The sequence below is a fragment of the Aegilops tauschii genome, chromosome 2, assembly GCF_002575655.3.
Source record: "Aegilops tauschii subsp. strangulata cultivar AL8/78 chromosome 2, Aet v6.0, whole genome shotgun sequence".
Classification (NCBI taxonomy): Eukaryota; Viridiplantae; Streptophyta; class Magnoliopsida; order Poales; family Poaceae; genus Aegilops; species Aegilops tauschii.
In genome coordinates, this window is record NC_053036.3 from 116,124,674 (window position 1) to 116,138,776 (window position 14,103).

At 44.0% G+C, this 14,103-nt stretch overlaps 1 protein-coding gene across 1 annotated transcript; it reads right to left on the reverse strand.

Annotated features, from left to right (window-relative positions):
• Window positions 1-1,146: 1,146 nt before the first annotated feature.
• On the reverse strand, window positions 1,147-2,748 carry LOC109761068 (B3 domain-containing protein Os06g0194400-like). The gene is made up of 6 exons (XM_073506924.1): window positions 2,572-2,748; window positions 2,358-2,459; window positions 2,252-2,313; window positions 1,997-2,162; window positions 1,695-1,901; window positions 1,147-1,215 (listed from the first exon to the last, which is right to left on the reverse strand). The coding sequence occupies exons 1-6, from the start codon at window positions 2,683-2,685 to the stop codon at window positions 1,147-1,149; spliced, it is 720 nt and encodes a 239-aa protein (XP_073363025.1). The 5' UTR covers window positions 2,686-2,748.
• Window positions 2,749-14,103: the final 11,355 nt, after the last annotated feature.

The following is a 14,103-nucleotide window of genomic DNA, read 5'->3' on the forward strand; positions in this document are numbered from 1 at the left end:
TACGTATTCAAGAAATTAGCGCCGATTAGCCAATTACCAGTAATGCATTTGCATGTTCCACGTGCAAACATATTCGCCAATGAGGAAACTGCTTCTCGGAGAGGACCACAGAGAGGCAGGTCCGCATTCGGAAACAATCAAAAGTTTGGAATTCTAACAACTTCATAGATAAAGAACAGGAGATAAATTTCTCGCTCAACAATTAGAGGTACTAACTAATTAGCAACCACACAGGTGCAATGAACAGTCTTCAAGCAAGTGCTGAAGAATCTGTAATTTCAGGAAGCTTGATCTTAACCTTACTGTGTACTAAGGTCAGACAAATTGCATTCAACATGGCATTTTATCTGGCTCAGGTAAAATATGAATGCTAGAAGATGAGGCCAGCCACTGTTACACCTTTAGGGGGTCAGATAACGGCTTCTTCAAAGATTATGTTGCGCTCCATTTTGGCCCGATGATCAATTGGTAAACAATCTTTATTCAGTTTAGACTGTATGTTGCTCTCACTCACCCAACAATACTTACTGGTAGTGATCAAGAAACCAGGTGCTAGCTGTTCTACTGAGTAAGAAATTCTTTGAAACTTTCAACGTGGCAGGAGAACCAAAACATAGAAAAGCAAGAGCAGTATATGGATAAATCCATTATCACCTCATTTTTGGTTGTTCTATAGATATGTTTGGATTTTGATACTGTTTATTTTTATGGATAAAGATAAGAAACTGTATGATTATGGAATATTGAACAGCTTAACAGGGTTACATAGAAGTGAAGAAAGATTGAAACTAAGGATTCATTAATATCTAGAGTATAGTTCATTCTTTGTAGAAAATTACCTTTTAGCCTTTAATATGATGTTAACTCATTATAGTTTAACTATTGTACGCAAAAGCAAACGAAGGATCATCTAGGGGTAAAAAGAAAAGATGGCAGGCCAGAAGTTCCTCTACATATCTACCGCATAGAAAACTATAAATTGTTCAAGAACACCTTGGAAATTTAAATGCAGAGAAGAATCATTAAGTTTGGGGTTCGAAGCATCATAGTAGAAGGAAATGGTTACATAGCAGAAAAAAAGGTACCAGATTTTTCCTAATTATTGAGAACCAATGCAGATAATGGTCAGGAACTTACCTTCTGCAGTCACAATGGTTGAGCTAAAGGCGTCAACAGGTCCTTTTCGTAATAGGAACTTGCTCTAATTATGTAAACCTGCATCATTTACATAATAAAGTATAAAAGGTCACAATAGTTGAAGCTAAAGGCGTCAACAAGTCCTTTTCGTAATAGGAACTTGCTCTAATTATGTAAACCTGCATCATTTACATAATAGAGGTTGCATAGTTCGTCATGGTAAATTAACATACATGGATCGTCTCTATCATTATGTCTTAATGATCCCTTTTGGCTCATTTACAATTCCAGTTTTGTGATGCAGTAATAACTCAATCAACATCACATCAATGTTTGGCTGTATAGAAACATTGGACTTAAACACTTAAACAATAATGTGGATAACACTAGTAACTCACCTAACAAAAAAATTAGAAGTTTTAGAATCATGATGCTCATTTAGAACCCAGCCTATTGCACAGCAAACCCGTAAGAAATGACTTGTCAACTCTGACCACATGTGGTTTCAAAAGAAATCCTGGGTTCCAAACAGGGCTCGAACAACTTAAGAATCTCACCTTGAACTTTGTCTTCTCAACTAGATGGAACACCAAGCAATCACCATCAGCCAGCTTGTGACCAATGGCGAACCATTTCCATCCATTGCCGAAGGAACCACTTAGCGCATGGTAAGGCATGTGAAACTCGCCATCCTCTTCATCCACCAGAAAGACCATCTCATCACTCCACGTGAGATACCTCTTATTGACCTGTGACCGGATGTTCTGCAAAATATCCGAGCAAATCAACGTCAAGTAAGCTATTGCTGTATTGATGGGATGGAAACAATGCATCATCAATGGTAATCTTCTTGCTTTACCAGCCAGGAACTTGTGGCAGCATAATTGGAGATGGGCTTGATGAAAGAGGGGTGGTCAGAGCACAGCTGGTTCTTGAGCTCTTTGGCCTTGCTGAAGGCGTAGGCCCTCGCTTCCTCAGCCACGTACACTAGATCAGGTGGTAATGTCTTACTGACATATGTTCCGCTGAAAGTTAATTAAGATATGGACTCCTCATATTCCTATTCATAATATATTTCGATGGAAAGAACAGTTTGGGTGAGACATGGGTGTACCTCAGGATACTCTTGTCGAACACAAACAGATACACATTCTTAGGGTTAGTATGGGTATGTGGCTAGGAAAGCAAAGGGGAAAAAAGCACGAAATCCCCAAACGTACGATGTTGCGGTAATCAGGTTGCCTGAGAAGACTGGCGACGCGGCCGGACCGCTGGGTCAGTGCTGGTGGCGCGGCAGCCTTCCGCAACTTCAGCTGCTTGGTCTGTGGCGGTGGGGCACCAATAAAATCAAACGAGGTAAGGTAAGGAACCAGACTCCGAAGCATAGAAGGCAAGAGATCTTTTATGACGAAGGAGGCATGGGAACGAACTGACCGGCATGGGCTTGACGGCGGCGGAGAGGCGGTGCAGGCACAGCTCCTCCAGCTTCCGCTTGTTCTCCTCCACCTGCCTCCTGCGCTGCTCCTCGTACGAGTTGGGTTCAGCCATGGCGCTCCGGCTGCCGACGTTGGGGGAGCGAGGTGGGGTGGGGAATTGGTGGGGAAACGGGGCGATTTGGGGGCGGCGCCGTTCAAATTTTGAACAAAGGAGGAAGAGAAGGTCGTTGTGAAATTTATGCCGCGGAATTTTAGCAAGCTTGGGCTTGGGCCGTTCCCGTTGTCAGCCGCTTGGGTGGGTTCTCAATCTTCCTTGCCGTGACCCCAAAACAACGCGAATGCTATGTCTCGCTTACAGCGAGTATAGCACTCCTCCTCTCTCTGTCACATGTGATCATAGCATCAAATTGCAAAGGTGGGGTAAATGCCATCAAAGAAGGTACGGGAAGCCAGTATGCAAGCATTGTCAAGGAGATTATAGCGGCATCAAGACAGTTCGTCAGATGTTCCTTCATCTTCAAAGGACGAGATACCAATATTGAGGCACACAGCCTCGCTAAGCTGCTCTTGGATTTTCATTGGGACGCCATATGTGACTCCTTAATACTCCCGACCTAAATTGAATTCCTACAAACCTTGTCTATGTTCGGAAATAAAGAGTGTGGTTAGACTAAAAAATGATCAGATCGCTCGCTTCCCCTAAAAAAGGATTTGTCTAAAAAAACGACCACTCGCTCGCTCGGCGGGCGAACTAGCTCGTCTGGTTTTCCTTTTCTTTTTATTTTCATTTTTTGGTTTTCTTTTGTTTCTTCACCACTTTTTCTTCGGTTTTCTACTTTTCTTTGTTTTTACCGGTTTTCTTCGTTTCTTTTATGGTTCCTACTGTTTTTTCTTTTTCCTTCATTTCTTTTTGTTCTTTCTCGGTTTTCATTGCCTTTTTTTTTCTCTTTTTTCTTAATTTCTTTTTTTGTTTTCCTCGGTTTTCACTGTTTTTCATTCTTTTTGCACTTGTTTCCTCATTTTTTTCTTTTTCTTTGGTTTATTTTGTTTCTTTTTTTGTTCTCATTGTTATTTTCAATTTTCTTTGTTTCTTTGGCTTTCATTCTACATTTATTTCTATATGTCAAGAACATTTTTCTAATATGTTTAACATTTTTTAAATACAAGTTTAACATTTTGTAATACATGATCAATAAATTTTCTATGTAAATTTTTTATATTTTTAAAATGCTTGATTAACACTTTTCAAATACAAGATTAACTTTTTTAATACATGGTCCACATTTTCTCTATACACATTTTAGCATTTTCAAATGCTTGATTAACTTTTTTCAAATACAACATTAACTTTTTTAATACATGCTCAACAGTATCTCTATACACATTTAACATTTTTCAAATGCTTGATTAACATTTTTCAAATACTTGTATAACATTTTTTTCAAATGATTGATTAACATTTTCTAAATAGATGATCAACTTTTTCGCACACATTGTAAATATTTTGTACACATGAGAAACATTTTTTTAATACATAGTTAGCATTTTCTAATGCTTGAATAACATTTTTTAAATTCATGGTCAACATTTTTTCCATACACGTTAAAAAAAATCAAATGCTTGCTTAATATTTTTCAGATAGAAGATTAACATTTTTAATACATGGTCAACATTTTTTCCTGTACTCATTTTAACATTTTAAAATCCTTGATTAACATTTTTCAAATACAATTTTGAATTTTTTTAATACATGGCAACATTTTTTCTATACACATTAGACATTTTACAAATGCTTAATTAACATTTTTCAAATACTTGTTTAACATTTTTTGAAATGCTTGATTAAAAAAATTTAAACACATGTTCAATTTTTTCACACACATTTTATACTTTTGTATACATTTTTCATATACACGAGAAACATTTTCTTTATACACATTTAACAATTTCCAAATGCTTTGTTAACATTTTTTTAAAATATTTTAAGTAACGTGAATTTTCAAAAATATTTATTCAGAATATTTGGAAGTAAAATAAGAATAAAAGCGAAAAAATCATGAAAAAAAACAAGGTCGTGGCCTCCTACGCGCTTGGGCCGGCCAATTTAGGGAGGCACCTGACGCAAGAGCACGCTAGCTCTTGCTATAACCGAGACATAGCGCTGCCCCAAAAACAATGATACAAACTATTGGGTTGCTGGGCTGGGTTCTGAAATGCTTGTAGGGTCTTAGGCCGTTGGCGGACGCCCCACGCTAAGGGGTTGTTTGGTGTGTGCACCAACTTGACCTGTCAAAATTTTGGCATAACCAAAGCAAGGGCATGACCAATAAATCATGATGATCAAACATTCAGAAAAAATAGTAAAAGAAGGTTCAGTGGAGCAGCATGGACACGCTTTTGGTCGAGTGAAACACACGTGCTAGTCGGCTGGATCAATGATCCGTGGAGGCGTAAGTATACTAGCTAGCTGATTAATTTTTCGGCTCACATAACACCCAAGCATAATACACGGGGATGCTAACAGGCTGGCATCCAATATTTTGGCGGATGAATTCACCACCCTCGGCTTGCCCGCGTATTGGCTAGAACTGCATGGGCAAACGTTGGCTGGGTTTGGCTAGCCAAATATTTGGTGTCCAACCAAATAGCAGACAAAACTCATGGCTTTTTTGTTCAGATGAGACAACTCATCCTTTCTATATGTACAATTCCTTGCCCCTTGCATTTTGGAGATTATTGTTAGAAACAACTTGGGACGGATTTGTTTTCTAGTGCCCACAAAGAGAAATAGTCCCCGGACTACTTAGAAGATTGCTACAATCTCCCAAGAAGATTGCTACCTCCTGGAAGTTTGCTATAAACTTATGCGAAAGTTATCTGCAGCAAAGAAGATTGATATGTTTCGAGAAGCTTAATATCAAGAAGATTGCTACTTCTGAGAAGTTTGCTATAAACTTCCTCGAAAGTTGTATGTGTTGTAGAAAAGATTGCCATGTCTCGAAGAGTTTGTTATCGAGACAATTGTGTGCCGGAGACGCCCCAAAAACATATTGCTGAAGTGAAGCAATTGTTCTTCGGAGTGTCTGAGAAGAAATGGCTGCAGCCGAGAAGATTGAAGGCGAAGCAAGGACGTAGTATTTGTTTCATTGTTCTTCTTTCTCTTATTTGAGTCATAGGACCACCGTACTATTAAGAGGGTTATAGGTATTTGATACTCAAGTATGTTGTGATGCGTAGCCGAATCCTATGGAAGACCGAGAGAAATCTCTTCGTGGTCCAAAACTTTACTCGTCAGCAAGAGATGTTGTTCTTCTGGGCTGCAAGAGATATGTTTCGGATAGACGAGTCAGCTTTACTTGTTCCTTAAGTAAAGTTGCCGTGTGCGTTTGAAATCCGACCGTTGAAAACGTGTTGGTTGGCCATTGGATGGACCGCGTGCCCTAAATGGTCATTTCCCTTCTAGGAAGGTTGCGGCTATAAATAGACACCCCGCACCAACATTGTTTGTTGGCTGCTTTGCTTGAGATTATGAGAAGATTGATTGAGCACCCCTCTTTGAGAGATTTGAGTTTAAAAACCACTGATAGAAAATCAAGAGCCGAAAACTTATATAGTGGTTGAGCATCATAGTACATCTAAGTTCAGATTTCTTGTGCCTATTACTCTTGAGAGTTGCTAACTCTTTAGACGGTTAGGCGTTAGCTCGAGCGACGAAGAGTAATTGTCATCTCCGAGTCAAAGCCTTCATCAACCAAGAGTCATTGTGGTTTGCGGAGAGCGACCAAGAGTAATTGTGGTCACCGAAGAAAAAGTTTGTCGAATGTTTGGAGATTGCCTAGAAGAATCGATCATGAGTATAATCAACTGAAGTTCGAGGAACTTCATGTTGAGGAGAATAGGACGAAGAGAGTATATGGTCAATCACTACTAGGGAAATCCTTATACACAGAATCTTAGCAGTGGCGCGGTACAAAAAGAGGCGCTACTGCTAATTTTCAGTAGCGCGTGTTCAAAACAAGCGCTACTGCTACCCAGTTAGCAGTAACACGGCCTAGTGGAAACGCGCTGCTAGTAAAATCGACCGACAGTACCCACCAACCTAGGTTTAGCAGCAGCGCGCTGTCCCGACCCGCGCTACTGATAAAGTAGTAGTAGTAGCTCACTTTTTTTTCTGGTTGCTACTGCTAATTTTGAAACTGGCCACATGGCGGGCCCCGTTTAGCAGTAGCGCGTGCGCAGTAAGCGCGCTGCTGCTATGTTCTTAGCAGTAGCGAGCTTTACGGCCCGCGCTACTGCTAAGATGCAGCATAATACCACCTTTTCCCTCCCCTCCTCTCCCCCATCTCCTCTCTTCCTCACTTCCCCCTACCTCCCACCTCCTCTCTCCTTCACTTTGCTTCTTCCTCAATACTTCTCCCCCCATTACTCTCCCTATTTTACCTACCTTTCTCTCTCTCTCTCTCTCTTTTATTTCTCCTAACTAAATACACCACCTCCATTAATGTATCTCCTTTATCTTTTTCCTTCCCCCTCCACTAGTTGAAGTTGTCTCCTCCCAAATTAGGTAGCTAGGTAGAAGTAGCATTTAGTGAAGTGACCTATGTGCTCCCTAACTAGATCTAGCTTTGTCAAGAAGATCTTTGTCCACTTTTGATCTCCCTACTAGCTACATCATCATCTCCACCGTGTGCTCGATCTCGAGATGGGTGTGATTAAAAATTCATGCTTTTGTAAGAATGGAAATGTGTGTATGTGTGTGCGATATGATAATTGGGCGATATGATGGAAATTGTGTATGTGTGGCATGAGTTGACGCCGAATTGTGCTTGTGAGTTGCCTATGTTTTGTCGAAATGTCGATTTATTTCTGTTTCGGCGAATTCCGGGCAAACTCTAGATCTATATGTCCTATTTTTAGGGAAGGTCATGCCGAATTTTTGTATGACTTTGATGCATGCACGCATTTTTATAATCAATTTTTTTATTATTACCGTGCAGGCGTTCATGATGGTCGGTGGAACGATGGTGGACAGGTGGTTGCGGTCGGCGGTGCAGGACATGAAAGAAAATAACCTGACAGAGGTTTTATGTCCGTGTCGAAGATGCAAAGACCCCTATGATGATGGTCGTGTCTAAGCGCACCTGCTCATGACTAGTTTCATGGATGGCTATACTCGGTGGATAATTGAAGATGAGGATGATGATGTTGAGGACGCCGACGGGGCAGGCAATGACGACACGACCGGGCAAGATGAAGAGATGATTGATAATGGCGGCGGGGAAGAGGTCGGACATGGCGGCGGAGAAGGGGCCGGACATGGCGGAGGAGAAGGGGCCAGACATGGCGGCGGAGAGAACGTGGACTCCACGCCACAGAGTTCGTCATACTAAGTTCAATCGTGCGGGACCATCATGTTCAAGCACTGCTTCGCAAGGAGACGAGTACTGAGAGAGCTGCTTCTAGAGAGGAGGCTAAGCTGCAACAACTGGTGGTAGACTCGAAGACTCCATTGTATGATGGTTGCAATCCTGAGGTGACCCGCTTGAGTTTCACGCTCCAACTCCTGAAGACGAAGGCTAAAAACAAATGGACCAACACTAGACTCGATGAGCATCTCAAGTACCTAAAGGATGTTCTTCCCGCGGGGAATCTATGTCCTACTAGTGTGGATGAGGCCAAGAAGATCATGTGCCCTCTTGATCTGCTGCACGTTAGATACCATGCATGCATCAACGATTGCATAATTTATCGGAAGGAGCACGCGGAAAAAACAAGCTGTCCAGTGTGCAATGCTTCTCGTTACAAGAAGTCCGGGAAGAAATGTCCCCAGAAAGTTGTATGGTACTTACTGATCACTCCCCATCTCCAGCGGTATTTCGTAGATCCCAAGGAAGCAAAGCTCATGCGCTGGCACGCGGAGAGGAAGAAGCCCGACGATGGAGATGATCCGAAGCTGAGACACATCAAGGATGGAAGCCAGTGGAGAGCGTTGAACGACTTCTATCGGTATTTCGAATGTGATGCAAGGAACATCGTGCTCGGCGCGTGTACCGATGGCATGAATCCGTTTGGCAACCAGAACACCAACCATAGCACATGGCCCGTGTTTGTATGGATGTACAACCTCCCCCCTGGTTGTGCATGAAGTCGAAGTACATTCACATGAGCATGCTGATTCAAGGGTCGAAACAACCAAGAAATAATATTAATCTGTATCTAGGGCTACTTCAAGAGGAGTTAGACATGTTATGGAAAACACCGGCCAAGACATGGGAAGCCAGCAAAGGCGAGTATTTCTACATGAGAGTCGCGCTGATCACAACGGTGCACGACTATCTCGGTTACAGATATGTTGCAAGCCAGGTGTGCCATGGATATTGCGGATGCACGCGATGCATGGATGATACAACGTCTCAGCAGCTAACGTCAAGGAAAGATGGCGGGTCTGGGAAAATCGTGTACATGGGGCATCGAAGATGGCTCGATCTGGACGACCCGTGGAGAAACCGTGGAGATCTATTCAATGGTCAGGCTGAGCATCGAGGACCTCCACATAAGCGGAGCGGCGCCAAAATCGATGAGCTGTTGAAAAACTGGGAACAGTGCCCCGCGCCGGGAAAGACGATGAAAAAGGCGTCGGAGCCGCTGCTGAAGGTATGGAAGACGAGGTCTATGTTCTGGGACTTGGAGTACTGGCACAAACTCGACACACCTCATTGCCTTGATCAAATGCATATCTGTAAGCATGTCCTTGAGAGCTTGCTCGCGACACTAATGAACATGCTGGATAAGACCACAGATGGGCCGAAGGCAAGAAAAGACTTGCAAGATTTGAATATCAGGGAAGATCTGCACATGCCGCCCGTAAAAAGACAGATGAGACAAAGACGGAGACAGAGGCGCGGGAGAAGAAGGGTAAGAAAGTAAAGGAAGAGGATTATTGCCCCCTTCTTGCTTCACCTTAAGTCAGGCTGAGATCGATCAATTCTTTAAGTGCCTTACCGGAGTCAAAGTTAGTTCCGGTTACTGTGGCAAGATAAGCAGATATCTAGACACGGACAAGAAAAGGTTCAGCGGGATGAAGTCCCATGACTGTCATGTGATGATGACGCATATACTACCTGTTTCTCTTAGAGGGATAATGGAAAAGCACGTCCGTGACACGCTTATTGGTCTCTGCAACTTTTTCGACGTCATCTCTCGAAAGTCGATCAGTGTGAAGCAGCTCCGAAGGCTACATGAAGAGATCGTTGTGATACTGAATGAGCTTGAGATGTACTTCCCGCCCGCGTTCTTTGACGTCATGGTGCATCTATGTGTCCATATTGTGGACGACATAATAGACCTGGGGGCGTCATCCTGCACAACATGATTCCGTTTGAGAGGATGAAGGGATCATCAAAGGATTCGTTCATAACATGTCCCGTCCGGATGGAAGCATTGTCCAGGGCTATTTGACACAAGAGTGCATCTCTTTCTACGAGAATTTTCTATATGGCGCAGACCAGCCACCTGGTGTTGGTGTTGGTTTGCCCGTTAACAAGCACGATGGGAGGCTCGAAGGAGAAGGTCACTCCAACGGTCGTAGGGAACTGCAGGTGGCATACTCAGATCGACGCAACGACTTTGACAGAGAAAACTTGGCAGTGATACAACACCTAGACGAGGTAGATCCTTTCGTGGCACTGCACAAAGAAATTATCGCAAAGAAGTATCGTGACCGGGGGGTATGCAGGACGGACGCCGAAGTTACTAGAGAGCACAACTCCACTTTCCTGCATTGGTTCAAAGAGCATATTATTGCTAATCCCCCAGAGGAGGGCTCTAAGGACGGATTGCTCATATACGCCTTAGCACATGGCCCCTCGCCCAACCTCGTCACCTATTAGGCATACGATATCAACGGATACACGTTCTACACGGAGGCCAAAGATATGGACAGTGATGATCAGAACTCAGGGGTGACGATGGAATGCATGACCGGCAGCGACAACGGCGCAACTGAGAGATTTTACGGAAGGGTCGAGGAGATCAGGGAGCTTGACTACTCTGGACTGCACAACACGACGATGTTCCGTGTCAGATGGGCTAAGGATGTCGAAAGAGAAAACCGGTATTTCACTACCATGACTATACCCGACGCCAAGAGCGCTACCGTGAACGCTATCGCAAAAAATGAGCCATGGGTACATGCTAAGCACGTGACACAATGCTTCTTCATAACCGACCCACGCAATCCCAGCCATGTTGTCGTGAGGAGAGGCAAAAGGAACATCATTGGAATGGTTGGAGTCGCCAACGAGGAAGACTATGACCAGTACGGCAACCCAATGAGGGAAGATGACGATGACGATGAAGTATACGTCAAAACAAGAATTAATACTACATTACCTAAGAAAAATCGTACTCCATGGAAAAGGAAAAGTCACAATGAGGGGCTCAATTATTCTTCAATGAACAAGAAGGGAAAGAAGCTCACTCAAAAACGAAAACGTCAACGCTGAGGAACCGTATGTTATCGGTCAAATGATGTAATATATACGTTCCTATTTTGTATACACACTTATCCATTATGCATGGGTCCAATGATGTAATATATATGTTCCTACTTTGTATACATACTTAACCGTCAAATGATGCAATACATATCGCCTTCCCTTCGTTCACTGCTCTCGGAAAAAAAGAAAAGAAAAGTGAGAGAAAATAAAGGAAAAGAAAATAGAAGAAAACGAACAGGAAAACTGCTATAGGTACTGGTTATAGCAGTAGCGCTTTTCTCAAAAAGAGCTACAGCTAGTCAAGGTAGCAGTAGCGGTTTCCTTATAAAACCGCTATAGCTACCTGTAATAGCAGTAGCGCTGTCTGCATAAAATCGCTATGGCTAACTTAGCTATAGCGCGTTTGGTTTAAACGCGCTACTACTATGTCCACTTAACCCCCAAAATCCTTCTCTCTCTGCTTCATCCCGCCTCGTTTCCCCCAAAATCCCCACCCTCTCTTCCCCCGCCGCGCCGCCGGAGCCCTGCCTTTGCCGCGCCCCTGCCCTCGCCCCCGACCGACCCCGGCGCTCGCCCTGGCCCCGGCCCCGACCACGACCCCGGCCCCGATCCCGACCCCGGCCCCGACGCTCGACCCCGACCCCGGCGCTCGACCCCGACTCCGACCCCGGCCTCGGCTCCGACCCCGGCGCTCGACCCCGACCCCGACGCGCCATGCCTCCCTCCTCTGCTTCCTCCCCTCCCAACCTCGGCCGTCGTCGGGCCTGCACCCTCTGTATGCCCCCCACCGCTCCTCCTCTCTTTGCTAGCTAGGGTTCTTTGGTTAATTTACTTAGGTTTTAGTTAGGGCAGTAGGTTAATTAGGTTATCTATTTAGTTATGAATTTAGCTAGGTTTTTTAGTTTAAGTAATTGTTGCTATTTAAATTTTATAGTGCTAGTTAGTTAATTAGAATTAGTATTAAAAAAAACAGAATTAGTTTAAGCAATTGTCCAAATCAACATCCCTTGTTAAAGCAAATTTAGGTAGGCTGAATTTTACTTTCAAATATTGTTATGACTTCTTGCATTTTCTTCAAGTTCTATATTTTTCTTCCTTTTATATGCAAATATGAAGTGTACATGTGATGTTTTGGACATCTCATATTTGGAATTTGGACATGTCATTTGGACATGTGATGTTTTGGACATGTCATATCTAGAAAATGATGATCATGTGCAGGGTAAATGATCCGAGTGGCCTATGTTACGCCGGAATGTTGATTCATTTCCGTTCCGGTGAATTTCAGGTGCTCGATATGTCCATTTTTTTAGCAAAGGTCATGCCAAAATTTTCCGTGAATTTTGGCATGACTTGTGCTAGATAGTAGGCATATCGAGTGCTGGGAGTTGCGGGGAAACGACATTCCGGCAAACATAGATCCCTTTTTATGTCATTTCTCATTTTTTCATAGTTTTAAAATTAAACGAGGAGACTTAATCATAGGAAACATGTAGAACAACGAAGAAACCAGGCCTTCTGACCAAGATGCAGACGAGATGGATTATGAGGGTGAACAAGAGTACCTTGACTTTTTGTCTGCTAAGCAACGTCAAGGTTTCCAGGTCGGCCTCGATGATGGTACTGACGCCGACATTGACATCGATGGCGCCGGCACCGATGGCGGCGCCGAGACCGGCAGGGAAGGTACCGACGCCGATGCCGCTACCAAAAAGAAGAAGCAGAGGATACGAAAACCTAACAAACTAGGCCTTGGACGACTGGTGATCACAAAGATGGCACCTGGCAAGTTTGAGCCATTAGAGCCGGAAGAACCTCGCAAGTGCTATGGGAACCAAGTAGGGTGCATCCTACAGGAATGCGCGAGCATCAACGACGATGACTTAAGGAGTAAAGAACATTTGAGGCAGTTACTCCTGACGAAGTTGCACAAGAGATTCAAGTTCCCCGACCGGGATGATAACATAGAACAACTGTGGGATGATCCGAAGATGAAAAAGATTAACAATCACGCCATGGGCATGTTCAACAATGATTTGTCCTCCTAGAAAGGGAGGGTGAAACGAGCTATTGAGGCTGAGGAACCCCTGTCCAAGATTCTAGAGGAAAATCCGACACTTATGGAAGAGGAGTTCAAAGATTTCAAGGACACTTGCGCTACCGAGGCAGCCAAGGCTAAGGCTGCGAAATTCAAGCGCCTTCAGCAAAGGAACACGGGGAAGCATCGCCTCGGAAGCCGTGGCTACCTCGGTAAAAGGCCCATATGGGATAAGGAGGACGTGGAACGTGAAGCCGCGGGTCTCCCAGACCCCTTCGCGAAGTTCACCAACCCCTTGGAGCGTGACTTCATCAGGGCCCGCTACAAGTGGGACAAGGAAAAGAAGGTTTTTTACACGGACCAGATCACGAGGAGATTGATTAGACTACTGGTAATTATTCTTTTACCACCTTACATTTAGCTGCAGATCTAGTCGACTACACATTCGTAAACGGTTCACGTTCCTTCTGCAGGAGAAGCAACACCAGCTTGCGGCTGAAAGCCCTACTTCTCCGATGAGGCCCAAGTGGGACACCCCTCTCAACCGGGCCTTGAACGAACTTAAGGGACTCCCTTTGGGCCAACGGCCGCAATATGGTCGTGTGCACGGCGCCGGAGACGGCGCCACGTGGAAGGTGTTTTACAACGAGGGCCCAGAGGCCAAGAAGTAGAAAAAGAAGTTTAGTCAGGCGGACATCGACGAGAAGGTGAAGCTTGCGTTTGAGAAAAAAGCAGCCGAGGACGCAAAAAAACAGCTGAGGAGAAAAATGAGTTGCTACAGCAGGCAGTCAGTGCAGCTGTAACTGCCTGCAGAAATGATTTTGCTACTAACTTGGTCCCGGTTATCATCAACTGGACGAAGGAAAATCCAGACAAGACGGTACATGATTTCCCATTGCCCAGTTTCGTCGTGAGCAACTCCGTGAACAACAACACCACCGCACCATCACTTGCTCACGGTACCGGGCCTCCTCTCGCACCTGCACCCGCTCAT

Excerpts from the sequence above, each read along its gene's own strand:
- LOC109761068 (XM_073506924.1), bottom strand. The coding sequence starts at position 2,685 with ATGGCTGAACCCAACTCGTACGAGGAGCAGCGCAGGAGGCAGGTGGAG. Across the intron at positions 2,314-2,357 it reads AACCTGATTACCGCAACATC|CCACATACCCATACTAACCC; the intron begins GTACGTTTGGGG and ends TTGCTTTCCTAG. Across the intron at positions 1,902-1,996 it reads CTGCCACAAGTTCCTGGCTG|AACATCCGGTCACAGGTCAA; the intron begins GTAAAGCAAGAA and ends GATATTTTGCAG.